This window comes from Lottia gigantea, assembly GCF_000327385.1.
Source record: "Lottia gigantea unplaced genomic scaffold LOTGIsca_6, whole genome shotgun sequence".
NCBI classification, from domain to species: Eukaryota; Metazoa; Mollusca; class Gastropoda; family Lottiidae; genus Lottia; species Lottia gigantea.
Window position 1 is genome coordinate 164635 of NW_008710049.1, and position 14844 is coordinate 179478.

The 14844-nt window shown below is 31.5% G+C and overlaps 1 protein-coding gene across 1 annotated transcript; it reads right to left on the reverse strand.

Annotated features, from left to right (window-relative positions):
- Positions 1–102: 102 nt before the first annotated feature.
- Positions 103–8142, reverse strand: LOTGIDRAFT_183454 (hypothetical protein). Its single transcript, XM_009063734.1, has 13 exons — positions 7963–8142; positions 6458–6521; positions 5855–6141; positions 5483–5614; positions 5148–5262; positions 4721–4879; positions 4274–4429; positions 3697–3980; positions 3275–3460; positions 2304–2484; positions 1753–1947; positions 1341–1505; positions 103–1122 (listed from the first exon to the last, which is right to left on the reverse strand). Exons 1-13 carry the CDS (start codon positions 8104–8106, stop codon positions 923–925), a joined length of 2268 nt encoding a protein of 755 aa, XP_009061982.1. The 5' UTR covers positions 8107–8142; the 3' UTR covers positions 103–922.
- Between the last annotated feature and the right edge of the window lie 6702 nt (positions 8143–14844).

Here is a 14844-nt window from a genome sequence, read left to right on the forward strand (position 1 = left end):
AAAAACTTAAATTAACTAAATAAAAAACAATGTAAAAATGAACTTTAATGAAACAATTTTTCAATTATGATAGATCTTTTTAATCCACTACAAGAGTTTTCCTATCCTCAAAATGTGGAAGAAAATACATTTTCCCCTTGTGAACATAGTCACCAATATATTGTAATCTTCTCTTATAGAGATACAAGAATATGCTGTAAAAAGGCACAGAAAATTACCATGTGTCGAAATTCAGTGTCATAGAATGGATTACATTAAAAGCATGTAGAAAAATTAAAATTTTATGAATAAAGTTATGTGGAGATTATTTCCCTTGTAAAATATTTTTATAAATGGTTGTTTTAAAGTCATAGTTTGTGAGCCAATAGCCAAATTTCTTAAGCTTTTTTCTTCTCTTCAAAAATGGAATGTTTTTAAAAACCAGTATATCAGATTTGGTTTTTAGATTTGGAATGCTAAAATTCAATGAATGTTACATTTGATTCAATGAACAGCACTTATAAGTATACACTTTTCACTTGATGGTAACTGACTAGAATTTATCTACACTACAAAAAATGCTTTACAAATAAAAGTTTTAAATGTTAATATAAATTTATCACAAGCAAGCATATTTTTATTTTTGCAAAGCCTAATTCATAATATATTTTTTTATAATTTTTGAATTTTTTTATCTGAATAAAAAATTAAGCACTATATTATTACATAACCTAGTTGTTTCCATTCCTCTTTTGATTTATCAGTTTTGACTTTATTTTGATCACTGATGTTTTGCAGATAAAGATTAAAAACTTTGAGGATAATTTGTTCAATCACTGATTATTATCATTGAGAACAACACATTCTTATTATGAAATGGTGACAAAGGTCTTGATTTTTCAATTATCACAAAATTTATCAAAAGATTACAAAGTTATACTACTTAATTTTCTACAAAAACTATGCCTTTACTCTGTAGAACTCCTTTAAATTCACATTTGACATGGTGATGTTTACCATCTATAATAGAGATAGTGGAATCAAATGGCATCATGAAGAAATCTCCAAAAATTCCACCAGATACCACAGTTCTTGTTGAATGACTGGGTGTTAGTGACACATCTCCTCCAATCTTGTGTGTTCCTAAAGAAAAAAGTTCAATATACAAGCAAATATATACAAAATTTCTGAAATTTTATTTTCCATGGGAAAACCTTTAGCAATTGCAATAGAAATTTAATTTTGTCGATGTTAGATATATAACTTATTCCCATTACAATTGTAGGGTTGAACATGTTGGTAGAGTAAGTGTTACAGCACGAAAACACAACATGTAAGAACTACATAACAAATATACATACCCTTGATTTTCTGTACTTTTCCATTGTTCAAACTGAGAATTATGATATCCTCCGTATCAGCTGATGACATAATGAAATCATAACCTTTACGACTAGCAGACGGGAAAAACTCAACATCACTAATTACGGTACTGACAATAACTTCAAATCCCATCTCCATTACACCTAATGAAAATATATATCTTAAAATAAATATCATGTCAGGATTGTCGAAAAAATAGTGTACAATGCTTGGACCTACTCATATGCTTATTCCCTATTGACAAAATATTAATATATCATATATTGGTCAATTATCAAATCTGATGTTAAATTTAGTTTTATTAGGAAGATATCAGTTTGTTTTTTTAACCCGGATTGTATATAAGTTAGGTTTCTGAGAACAATGTCCTAGCATAAAAAAAGCATGTACCATCTTGTGATATAGTTGAAACAGCAACCTTTCCAGAGAAATAATCCACTGTAACAAGATGTCTGGAATCAGGACTAACGAAGGGTCGACCAGGGAGTGAGATATGGGATATTATAGCATCAGTAATGTAGTCTAGAACAATCTGTAAGGTCTTCTCTGATGATGGTATTACACATTCTACTACAACATGTCCACCTGTAATACAATATTATGTTTATTATCTACAATTCTCTGGGTTTGTAAAAAAAAAATATTTCAGCACATTCAGGAACTATTCATGACAATCACAAAAAGTGTGCATTATTTACAGTGATAGAGATATTTCCAGATTCATTCGATGGTATAAAAGGTTGCGTATAATACACATTTGAGCACTTTATTCTCAATTATAATAAGATATCTAGATTCTATATTACCTTTATTTTGTATATTAACATTGCTTTGTCCCTTTTATTTTTATTTTTTAGTCTGGACATTAATTGTGTATACATTCGTACATTCTCAATCAAAAACCAGCTTCAACACAGCTTATATATACAAGTCATACTAACCAATAGGAACAAAGGCAAGTGATTTTGGTATGCAGTCAAACTGGGAGAAATCAATAACATTCACATATTTCATCTCAATCAAATCTAGTTTAAATAATCCACGTTGTTCAGAATGTACAATATAACCAAAATTAAAATGATGTTTCAGGTTATTCTGGGGTGGTATGAAGATATCTTTAACCTACAATGAAAAATATCACAGTTATCTACCTTTATTCAGTAAACAGTGAGTTCACCAGTAAGACTATTGACCACCTTCAAGCCAATGAAAGTAAAAGCAAGTCTAGTTGGTAGTGAATCAAAAGTTGGCAGACGCAGTGGACACACTGGGCGAATGACTGCTTTAAAAACTCGTTGAAAATTAAATTACACATGCGCACGGCACCAAGTCACATGATAAAAATACGTTGGTGTCAAGAAAGAAGCGAAGAGCGGCAGGTGCTTATATCATATAAGTTGGGCTTTGACTTCCATAACATGATCAATTCTTCTTTCTTTTCTGCACTCCGCATTACATTCAGGGAAGGTCACCATTTTATTTGTCATGTGACACTTGGGGGGTCTGTGATTGGTTCAGTTACAGGAAGGTTCGCGATAGACATGCTGAACAAGTCGATGGTGATGAATATTCAGGCGAATAATATTTAACGCGCTTGATGTTGGCAAATGGCTTCGGCCAAATGTCGTAGCACTGGACACGCTAGACTTGCTATCTACTCGCTTGAACCATATGCCCTGAAAATTTGCCCAGTCTCTCAGCAGCTTATGCTCCACATTTTGTTTGAAGAAAACATATATGCTGTCAGAGAGCCTGGCCTGGAAAGGCCTAGCTTACAAAGGACTCATATTAGCAGTATATTGCTTTGAATTAAAGGTAATGTGTCTCAGTTTGTCTACTTGTCTAAATTTTCTATTTCATGATAAGTTGCTGACTCTCATTCTTTACCTATCTAGAATAATATTTAACTCACTAAATCAAATCTGTTACCAACAGGTTGTGTATGAACAGCATGATGTTGTATATCCTGACTAGCATCACGAATTACAACTACTGTCTTCATACTTCCATCATCCTTACCATTCCAACATAGAACCCATACTTGATCTAGATGTGGTATATAGTATAATCCTATTGGTTCACGATCTGTATCAATTACCTAGAGTGATAATAAAAAATGTAATCTTTAATCAAAGGATGTTGATGTAGCTTTATTTGCCAATTGGTCCAAAATAAATCTGATTGTGAATTTAAAGGACAGGAATAACCTTCAACACAAGTTAAAAGAGATAGTCATAAAACAGTGGGAAATAGAAATAATTATGCCCATATTTTGCACTAAACTTGATAAAAAACCTCAGACAAATAGTCATTCAAAAATACTGAGTTGCATACCTGTACTGGATTCCATTTGTCTGTGGTTTCTATGACAACAATACGATTTTGTGATGGTTGACTGACATAAACAAACTCGTCTTTAACATTAACAGACGTGCCCCAATTACACTTATTGTTATGACATAATGACATTGGTTCATCCAGATTATCAGGAATAAACTTAAAGTTCCCAAACTTTCCTCTGACCTCTCTTCTCATGAGACAACTCTCTGGTCTGTAGGCTGTGTAACCGTGGGTGTGGAAAACCATAAAGGTTCCATCAGACTTCTGTGATGAAGAATCTATAAGAATATTTGTCATATTGCATCACTTAATTATTTATGTTCATTTCTACCCATGTAAATATACCAAACTCAAATAGACAAACAATGACAATCTTTATGTCTAAACCTGGAAGCTGATAAAACCAATCAATGGTAGATGGTACAAGATGGTAAAAATGATTAAGTCAGGTGCTTAAGTTAGCATTATGTCCTGTGCAATCACATTAGCTATGAGGTTCTCCACAGGATCAGCTGGTTATTAGACAGGATCCTCCATATTTTTTTTTGACTTGAAACATTGATAAGATTACAGAACTGAGAGAACTTACAGGAACTGGAATGATCATCTTGTATAAATATAGAAGCCACATCTTCTGCTGTACCAGCCTGGTTTTTGGCTACACATTTATATGCCCCAGTATCACGGTGATAATCAGCATTGTGTATTGTCAATGTCTCATTATTATCTGAAATTATTTAAGGTAAGAGTTTATTGTCTCTTAATTTAATTCAAGCTCTATAACTTGAATTTCAAAGCAAGCTCTATAACTTGAATTTCAAAGATAATGATGCAGAGTTCATTCATCTTGTTGATCATGCACAACAATAGATATCCTTTCATTAACCAGAAGGAATACAGTATCTTACAAGACTTTATCCAGCAAATGCTTCTGTGAAGATAAAATAACTTCAACCAATTGAGAGATTCACAAATATTCCACTAGAATATTCAACCTGACATTGAGAATCATACTTACCAGATTCCTGGAAATGTCGAGGATCATTAGGTAATGACATTTCATTTATTTCCCATGATACACTGGGAGTTGGAATTCCCTCTGTATGACATTTAACAGTGATGTCAGTATTAGATAATCTGAGTTGACTGACAGGTGATACACGAACCAATGGTGACACTGAAATAAGGCAGGTAATATTAGTTTTATAAACATATGACATTCAAAGTAAATATTTTCCCTTATACCCAATCATAAAAACATATAGCATTTGATATAGCTACTCTGCACCCACATCAGCAAGAGGACAAAATTTATTCTTGAAGAATGTCAAAGTAAGAGCAGTAAAGTAAGAGCAAAGTGACCATGCAGGCTTTCAAGCAGAGTAAAGTAGGCTACTTCACTCTGGTTTATTTTTCTAATATTGATAATATAACAATTAACTTACTTTGTACTTTTAGAACATGAACTTGTTTAATGTTAGTATTTTTATGTGAACAAGAATAATTTCCAATATGGTGGACACCAACTTGATTGAAGAATAATGATCCATCATCAAATACCTGAAATACATAAAATATTTAAGAAAATAAGCTATCAAGTTATTTACTTCAAGTTCATTGCATAGATTTTGGATAGGTTTTTACGGATTTTGTATCTACAATGGTATTTCCTGGTTTTTTTTGCTTTTTTATAACAAAATGTTCTATAGAATTAGCCTAGGTAGTCTAGGTAATCTCCCATCTCAACCCTGAAATATTTCAACATTGAGAAGAAACTTACAGTAAGACCATCAGTAGAGTGTATAATCTCTGTATCAAATCTCTTCCAAATAACATCATCACCATTACCTTGACCTGGTATAGCACACTTCAACTCTAGACCATTACCCACAGTAGCTAGGGTTGGTATTACCTGTAGATCTATCTCTTGACTTTCTTTATGATCAGACTTATCTAGAGAGAGTAAAATTGGATTGGAATAAATAATATTCACTAGATGAATGCATGGTCAGCATGAGCTATAAATAGATCTACTACTAACTTATAGACAAATAAAATTTTTGAAAGTGTTTGATGCCAGCAAACCACATATCAAACAATATTTCTATTGAGATATCATCAAATATTCTGTTCAAACTTCCATTATTTTTACCACAATTGTATTTGCTTTTCTATGATCATACATACCAAAGGCTTTCAAGAATTCTGTAACAGATAATTTTGCATCTTTAGGTTCAGAATCATCATAGACTAGAATATCCAGCAATGTGCAAACTGTGTCAAGAATAACCAGTTGTTCTTTTTTCTGCATGATTTCCAGATCTTTTTTCTCCAGATAGTAGTCAATATCACGATCATAGTAACTAAAAATCAACGTAGCTAGATATTCACGATCTGAAATAAGATTCCAATGGTTAAGTTTAGAAATGAGTAAAACATCTACAAATTTAAATTATCATGCAAAAAGAAAAGTAATTAAATTGTTGAAAACAATAGTCACAATCTGGAACAGGCTTACTATTAAGTTATAAACAGATTGTTTTATAAACCTCTTTTAGGGGTGAAAATATTATCATTATCATACCAAATAATTGTCATGTCTTTCTCTAACAGCATGGTTTTGTAAGTTCCAAAATACTTAATTACTGTTTAACATCATGTATAAATCATAATACTCAACATAAAATTTTTTACTTTTACTTACCTTTTAAAGTCTGCACCTCCTTCTTACAATCAGGTTCAGCAAATCTATTACAATGATGAAGCAGAAGTTTCTCTTTAAATTGTTGATAATCTTTGTAGTCACATTTAGTTTCAGGCTTGACTTCAACTTGTAGACCATATTTCTTGCCCAAATCCTTTGTTTTCTTACTTGGTTTCTTGTGATCTTCTTTGTATTTTCCAACATAAATTTCTTTCGAGTCAATAACTGCATCAGCTGGTACCTTAGGATCTACTGGAGCATCAACAGAGCTGTGACTAGTTTTAACTTTCTTTACTTTCTGAGCAGGAGTATCTGTAATATAAAAGGAGATATATTATATATCACTTATCACTTATCAGCTACAGTAAAATAGCCTATATATTACATGAGACTTTTAGCCAACTTATATTCAATATTGAAATTTTTTTCTTTTAAATGTTCACATAACAAAGATCATAATCCGAAGTGAAGTGAATGATAAAATAGTCTTGAACATTAGGACACCGTTGTGTTTTGTTCACTTTATTGCCAATTGTATGCCCTATTGATTCAAAAGCTATTTCTTTGGTATTTGATGCAAATTTGTAGAATATCTTGCTAATGTTTTGTAAAGAATATGAATGGCATTTATGCTATAAAATAAAAATATCTCAGAGACTATCCAGTTAGGAAAGAGAACAACATCAAAGTGAAATTTTGAACAATGGTTCTTGTCAAAATTGCTTTTTTGTGCAGAAGAATTTGAGGGATTGAGGCCGAGACAGAAAGTAATTCCTTGTAGAAAAAAGACAAAAACTGTGAGATATTGGAAGCCAGCTATCTTCTGTCTATTATGTAATGGAATAACTGTGTTCTTTTCATGCTGAACAGAAAAACAAGAGAAGAATCAATATGTAACAGAGCTACACGCTATTTTTTGTCATGTTGAAATGATTGAGTAAGATATAGAGGAAAATGAATCACAAGGAGAAATATGAAACATAATAATAACATCATTCAAAATGACCAAACCATAAACTGATATACCAAAACGTAGCTTGGAAATCTCAAAAGAAAGAATGAATGCATATTGAATGAAGTACTTTTTATTTGATAAAGGATATATATATAGTGAAGAAAAGATGATCTTATTGAGTACAAAAATGAAATGAATGTAGTTTTATGTCCTTCTCTTCTGCACCCTACTGGGATTTAGAAGATGGGCACGCCATGCAGTGTTTAACTAACCTACTCTAGTTCAAATTTGATTATCAATGACTGTAGGTTAGTAAACTATCGTATAATTCACTAAGCAGCTCCCTCATTAAATAGAATTGATATTTATAAACCGGACATATAAAAGCACATTTGATGCATATTGCTGTTCCACTAAATAAGAAATAAATAAAAGAAAGAATAAAAGAATGAATGAATGCACAAGATAACCTTCAATTGTTATTTTAAAGTGTGTTATGTTTATGTGAATAGTCTCTGAATTGATGTGAATAGAATGAATAGAAAAATCAATAAATTCTCCTACCTTCGCTATGTTTGAGACATTTGTGACTTCGATCAACTTTAATGTGTATTCTATGTATACAGGCTGTACGGTGAAGTTCACAATGACTTGGATACCATAAACCATCAGTTCCACACACAGGATGGCTGTGTTTTAAACATGCATCATCAGGAAGACACACACATACACCATCATGACACATACGACCTGACTTACAATCACGATCTACTTTACAGAAAGCTGAAAAAATACAAAATTATAAGTATATATAAATATATTAAAATAGGTCATTATCATTATATCAGTTTTCGCCAATTGTTATTAGCATTCCACTGGGTCTCCAAGTTATGATGTACTTCTGAAAATAGTGAATGAGGTTCTGAGGTACAGAATATGCAGTTTCAGATCTTAAAAAAACATGCTTGCATTAGAAGATTAAACACCAAAAGGCTGTTTTAATATCATTATATAGAATCAGAAAGATTTTGAATGATTGAAGACTATTATATATATTAGTATGGTATTCTATCCTCTACCTATAAACAATAGTTTGCATGTTATATTCTGTCGGTAGTATTGTTACTATAGTAAATAAAGACTTGACAAGATAATTTCAACCTGTCAGAGTGAAACCTTTCTCAATTTAAATCATGTTGATTTCATCTCGTCTTGCTATTAGCACATAGATCATTGTAATGTCTTAAAAAGCACCATACACTATCATGCATCACAACCAACACGTTAAGCACGACAGCCATTACACTTATCACAAATTACATCGGGAAATTATTCTGGTTCTTAACATCCGCATAAAAATCTCTTTTATTCTAGATTACAGTATTCAGATTGTTAATTCTAGAGAGAGTACATACAAAAATAGAAATATTTCATGTATATTAAATAAAGAATAATCTGTTATTAATTTCTTATCCTTATATACTAAGAAGATATTTACAATCAAAAACACAAAAAGTCAAATTCTTTACTTTTGCAAGATGCCAAGAATATTCGGTCTATAAAAATCTGTAAAAGTATATGACAGTTCGGTAAATATAAATCTAAACAGGTTAAGCTTTTGGTTTCCAAGTGAACATTTTTTTGGTCTTAAAAGTCCAGTGTGATTCCAATGAGGAAATTGATAACCTACCTGCAGGTTTAGATTCAATATAAGATGTAATATGAATCTTCTTGATACCAGTATCCACTTTCTTATCTTTCATGATTTTAACAGCTGGTGTTACCATTGGAGGTTTCACATCTCCTAATCCTGGTGGTGGGGGGTTCGGGCTAGTTTTAGGTTCTGGTTTAGTATTTGCAAATTCTTTTAGATAACTGGGATAAGCCAAATCTTTCTTGACAGACTCATGTTTATTGTTATAAACTGGGTATCCCTCTTTAATAGATTCTTCTGTATCTCCAGTTTCCTCCACTGGCACTTTCTCAGGAACAATGGAATCAAAACTGTTGAAACCTGATGGTATTTTATCCTTTTCATCTTCTTTCTGGCCACCTTCAGCTGTATGTAAAAACATACCATTAGCTGATTCTGGTTTTCCTTTCTCTTGATTCTTTGATTCAATTTCATTTTCTTTATCATCCTTAGAATTAAACTCAAAAGATTTATCAAATTCTGTATGCCAGTCTTTCTCACCCTTTTCCTCCTTCTTCAAATATGTTTTTTTACTATCTTGATCCAGAAATGAATCCACATTATCTTTCAATGCTAGTGACTTATCAAAGGAAAAGTCTGAATGTTTTTTTAAATCTGATTTGTCCTTATTATATTTAGTTTTAGGCACTGTTTGTTTGTGTTTGTTTTTTGCACCTTCCTCATCTGGAAACCATTCTCCCCAGTTCTCCCAGATATCATTGTCATCCTGAAAATAGATCAAATATACTGATGAGTTCACAGTTAAAATACAGGCTGTTACTAGAATACTAGTTAAATCTTAAATACATTGATATCTAATCAGTATCTGAAACAGTGTTTAACCTCTAAATTTTTCAAGTTTAAGACTTTTATTTGTTAATTGTCAGATCTTTTCATTCATATCTGAGCACATATTATTGATGAGATAAAACTACAGGGTGTCTCTGGTAGGCAAGACTTCACCTAAAACATCTATCATTGATTATTTTCATTGTATAGCTCTTTGTATGTGTACTGGTGACATTTTGCTTGTATTCTAATGTCTTTTCTGAAATCTGCAGTTCTAGTCATATGGAAACAAATGATTGATTGTGGCACCACTATTTCTTGTAATATTTCATTCAAATATTTGCTGTAAAATGATGTCATAATCTGCTCAAGTTTGATGGAAAATACCAGATAAGATATGTTTTGATTTGAGGTGGCTTGATGGTTAGATAGATAGGTATTAATCCTTACATAATTCTGGCTTTTGTTCAAGTATTGTTCTGTTTTTATTATGCATGTTTTTGTTTGGATTGAGATAGAAAATCAATAAGACTGATTGATTACATTATCTTGTTTTTGTTGCAGATTCAACCTAAACCATCCAATCGCAATTTGATATTTTCCGTGGAGAAAATGTCAAGCCATTAAGTTGAACGGTTAAATTGAATAAAGACATTTTAAAAAACGTTGAAAGGTGGAAAGTGGTCTGAGAACTTCACTGAATAATTTCATCACAATAAAGTTTGAGTACATAAAGGTGTCTAGAATTATTTCACAATCTAAATAGGAGTGAGGTTTCCTTCAAGAGAATTTTCATAAAGTAGATTGAAATCATATCTATCATTTTTTAACATTTTAGGTGACACCAATTTCATATTTGACCATATTTAACTGTCAAGTCATATATATAATGTACCTGACCATACTTAAGATTGTTATATTAAAATGTGGCCCTTTTTAAAAAAAAAATTCACGTGTTCACAATGAAATTGTGAAAACCTAATTGTTCAGTTATTGAAATTGTAGAGCAACAGCACTCTGGAATTCATTACCTCAAGTACTTAAACAATCCAACAGTGTAGAATGTTTTAAAACAGGACTGAAAAGGGAACTACGATAATAAGAGAGACTAGAATTATTTTACAAATATCCTATTATCTTTAATGTTGTAAAGATTACTTTTATTTCATTTCCTTTTTACATATATTTAAATCACCTTAATGTGACCCTTAATTTTCATCATTCATTTTCTATTTTATTCTATTTTCCATTTTTATTACCTTATCATTTTGTAAATATGTTATTGTAGTTGTATGTAGAAAGGTCCCAGGGAAGGTTGCCTTATACAACTGGGTTTCTTATGAAGTTATTATTATTATTAAACTCTCCACTTGATGAAGTGTTCATAATTTATGATATAATAGAAGAGTCCTTTGCCAAAAGTTTGGATACATATTAAGACTTAAGAACTTTTAACTGATCTCGGACAGATAAAAGAGGGTAGAAAAATTGAATGGTGTCAGCCCTGTCGTTAGGGTGGGATCCGTGGTGGATGGGCTCCAGCAAGTGAGAATTAAGCTCCAGCAAAACCTTCTTCACTTCAGCAGAGATTGATTCACTTACAGTGTCTTTATACAAAATCAAAAAGATATTGATTTTGAAACGTTTTGACACCTCAAAATAGTGAGAAACAGGTTCTCTTTAATTCTTCAAATCTACAAGACTAAAAAAAACTGAAAACCAGCACGAATTCATTCCTGACGACGGGGCTGAACGGTGTATTATATTCTGGAACCCAATTATTAGCCTGAGACTACGTGTCTACTCATTTACACATAATAATATCCTTTTATGGAGATTATATCCGTGGCACTTGATCAATTCTTTTTCCAGATCAATAAATTTATCAATAACCTCGGTAATGACAACGAGACGTATTATTACATTATTGACCTCATTACGCCCTATCTTTACTATAATATATTAATGTCACACCTTTAGAAAATAGTTCCTGATACTAGTAGAGTTTGATATATAATTTATCTATAGAAACTTATGATCTATGATATGTTACAGAACAGTATTTTATTCAATGAAGAAACACGAGATTTTGTACCAGAATGTTTTTTATTCATGATTATAGTTAAGATTCTACAAAAATCTTTTATCTCATCATCAGACTAATGGACGGACAGCTAAACAACACTTATTCAAGAGTATCTTAATGCCAAGAAAAATATTCTTTAAAAACATGAAGACATATAGAGACGTGTATGTAATTCATGTATCTTCATATTAAATGTGGCTGGCAGTATATATATCTAGTAAAGTTATAGAGATATCAAGATTATGATGTTTAACATTGAAATGAAATAGAGTCTAATTTCTAACTACTGTTTGAGTATGGCCCAATTTGTCAGGAAATTAGTCATCCTGTCAGTCTGGACAGGAAATTATCATCTCTAATTTTGACTTCATTAACTCATTCCTTCCAAGTTTATCCCAAGGCAGCATTTAAAATTAATATCAATTTCAACTGATGATGAGAGTAAATTCTGGCTGAAAGATATATGTGCAATTTGTCGAGCTAATGGAGATATACTGAATATCAAATAAAAAAAGATCTTTCAAATTTGCACATTTGTACACAGGATCCAAATAAAATTCAGTATGTTAAAAAATAATTTTTTATTTCAAAGCAAAATGAAAATGTCTGATTTTCTTTAGAGTCAGCCCCAATTCTAATCAAGATAATTGTGTAGAACTCCTACATCAATGGACCAGTTGTTCCAGATAATGATATAAGAAAACATTGCTGACCCAATCAACTTCAGCTTTCCTTTGTGACAGTCTGATTTCCCAGAAGATTTTATCATCACTAACGGAAATCTAGATTTATTACATAGTCAGTATAGATCGTGTAGGCTATGAATTATGTAAAATCTAAGAAACATGGAGAGTTACCACTGATTCAATTATAGAGAATGAAGAAAATACCCAATCACTTGAAGGAAACCTGCAAATTTGAAGTACAGAACATGGCTGAGTGAAGATTTTTATCTGGGTAGAATTTTAAACATGAACAGTTGAGGTCTAAAAGAAATTTATCTGAATGTATACTAAACATAGGGAACAGCTGTCATCATAAAGATAAAGTTAATTATGTGCTTGTTTTGGACAAGGCATTATCAAAAAGTTATACCTAGTGCCCCACCTAGTGCACTCCTATAATGAGACAGCTATCCATCTCTACAGCTGTCACAATACATGATTATATTTTCAGAAAATACATGGTAAAAGATTACCTTTGGGAGATCCCTGTCACATTACTAACATATAGGCTTATATTTCATGACTTTACTGACATGCAATTGTTCATGAGTTTATCTGATCTCAATATCAGGTCAACTGTTTGATTTTCTGTCAATTTGTGATTCAATAAATCCCAAGCTTAACTATTTGATACATTTTATCTTGTGGCCTACATTAAGCTTGTCTTTCTCGTCAAACTTTCAGACAATTTATTGAGGTTAAGCTCTTCAATAATAGAGGATAAAAGACTATCTGAATATAGATTCCCTGTCGTCTCAAGACTGGGTTAAAATCGTGTTGCTAAATTGAAATGTCTGTCAGTCTTCTGGGTGGCATTTTTCTCAATGTCTGATCTTTTATAAAGAATATATTGAATTAATGGATATGTTAAGTCTAATTCTATGAATCTGCTCAAATTTGCTTCCAGCTTTTTAGGCAGACTAAGATATCTAAATAACTTCATTTTGGCTTTTTGAAGTACATCTGTATTCAATAGTATAGTTAGTAAATTAATTTTAAGCTAAAATTCCCTTAAATAACACTTCATATTTATATCTTTGTTCCTGTTATTTTACAGATCACACTTATTAATAGTTAAACATACCTGAAACAACAAGAAATATCTTGAAAACCAGTGGTTGAACATATTCAGGAACCAGGAAGAAAAACAACTAGAAAACAATTTCAAACTATTCATAATCAATTGATATACCTTATTTAATTAAGAACAAAAAATAAAAGCTAAACCAGGTACTTCATTTCTTTCTGCTTGGTTTTCTGCAAATTAAGTCAGTTTTTCAACAGGAAAGTCAAGTGCATTAATAAGACTAGCCTATTACTCATCTAAAACATTAGGATAAAGTCAACTATAAAATATGAATGATGTTATCGCATGTTCAACAGTAATATTGAGGGTTTGTGCCATTAATCCTAGTGTCTAACTAGTTATTATTACTGTTGAAGTACAGAACAACCTCATCTTTTATACATCTTGTAGACAAAGTATTAGAAAGCTTGTTATATTTGGCTTGAAAATAATTACTTGTTGAAAATCTATTTACACTCATCAAAACTACATCAGAAGTCCTTATTTTCATGCTTGGTACCTCCACATTATGCAACACAATCTACCAGTCAGACTAGTGGTATTCATCATTTACTTATAAAGTTATAATTCTTACAAATCACAGTTTGAAAACGTTTTGTGTTGTATGATCTTCTGATTTGAAAGCTACATAATCATTGTAAATTAACCTCAGGGACAGTCTTGTCTATTGACCTCATTGGTGTTAAATATCATTGAAATAAAGGATTAGCTGTATGAACTTCTAGAGAGAAACTTTTGAGAAGGCTAATAAGAAAGATATTGAGCTTCAGTTCGGTGACAATGTAAATAGAATTATCTCCTATGGGATGTACTTGAAATGTTATAAAGCAATTTAAAGGCTATGAATTCAGTAGAAAGTAAATATGTGGTGTTTCAATGATATGATATACATTGTTTTGATCCCATTCCTTCAGTTTCCTCCATCAAAATTGGTAATAGTCTGTTGAACAAGAAATCAATCCACTGAATGACTGGAAGAAGGTCATGGGTCAATATATGTCCAATGAACAGGAGGAAACATGATCGTAGATAGACAAATATTGAACACGTTTCTCCCTGTATTTAAACAAGTTGTCAATGAATTCTCCCTACTATAGCTATGT

Coding starts and splice junctions, on each gene's coding strand:
- LOTGIDRAFT_183454 (XM_009063734.1), bottom strand. CDS start 8,106: ATGTGTCATGATGGTGTATGTGTGTGTCTTCCTGATGATGCATGTTTA. Junction 4,880..5,147: donor TCATGTTCTAAAAGTACAAA/GTAAGTTAATTG, acceptor GCCTTATTTCAG/TGTCACCATTGGTTCGTGTA. Junction 3,981..4,273: donor CTGTAAGTTCTCTCAGTTCT/GTAATCTTATCA, acceptor ATATTCTTATAG/ATTCTTCATCACAGAAGTCT.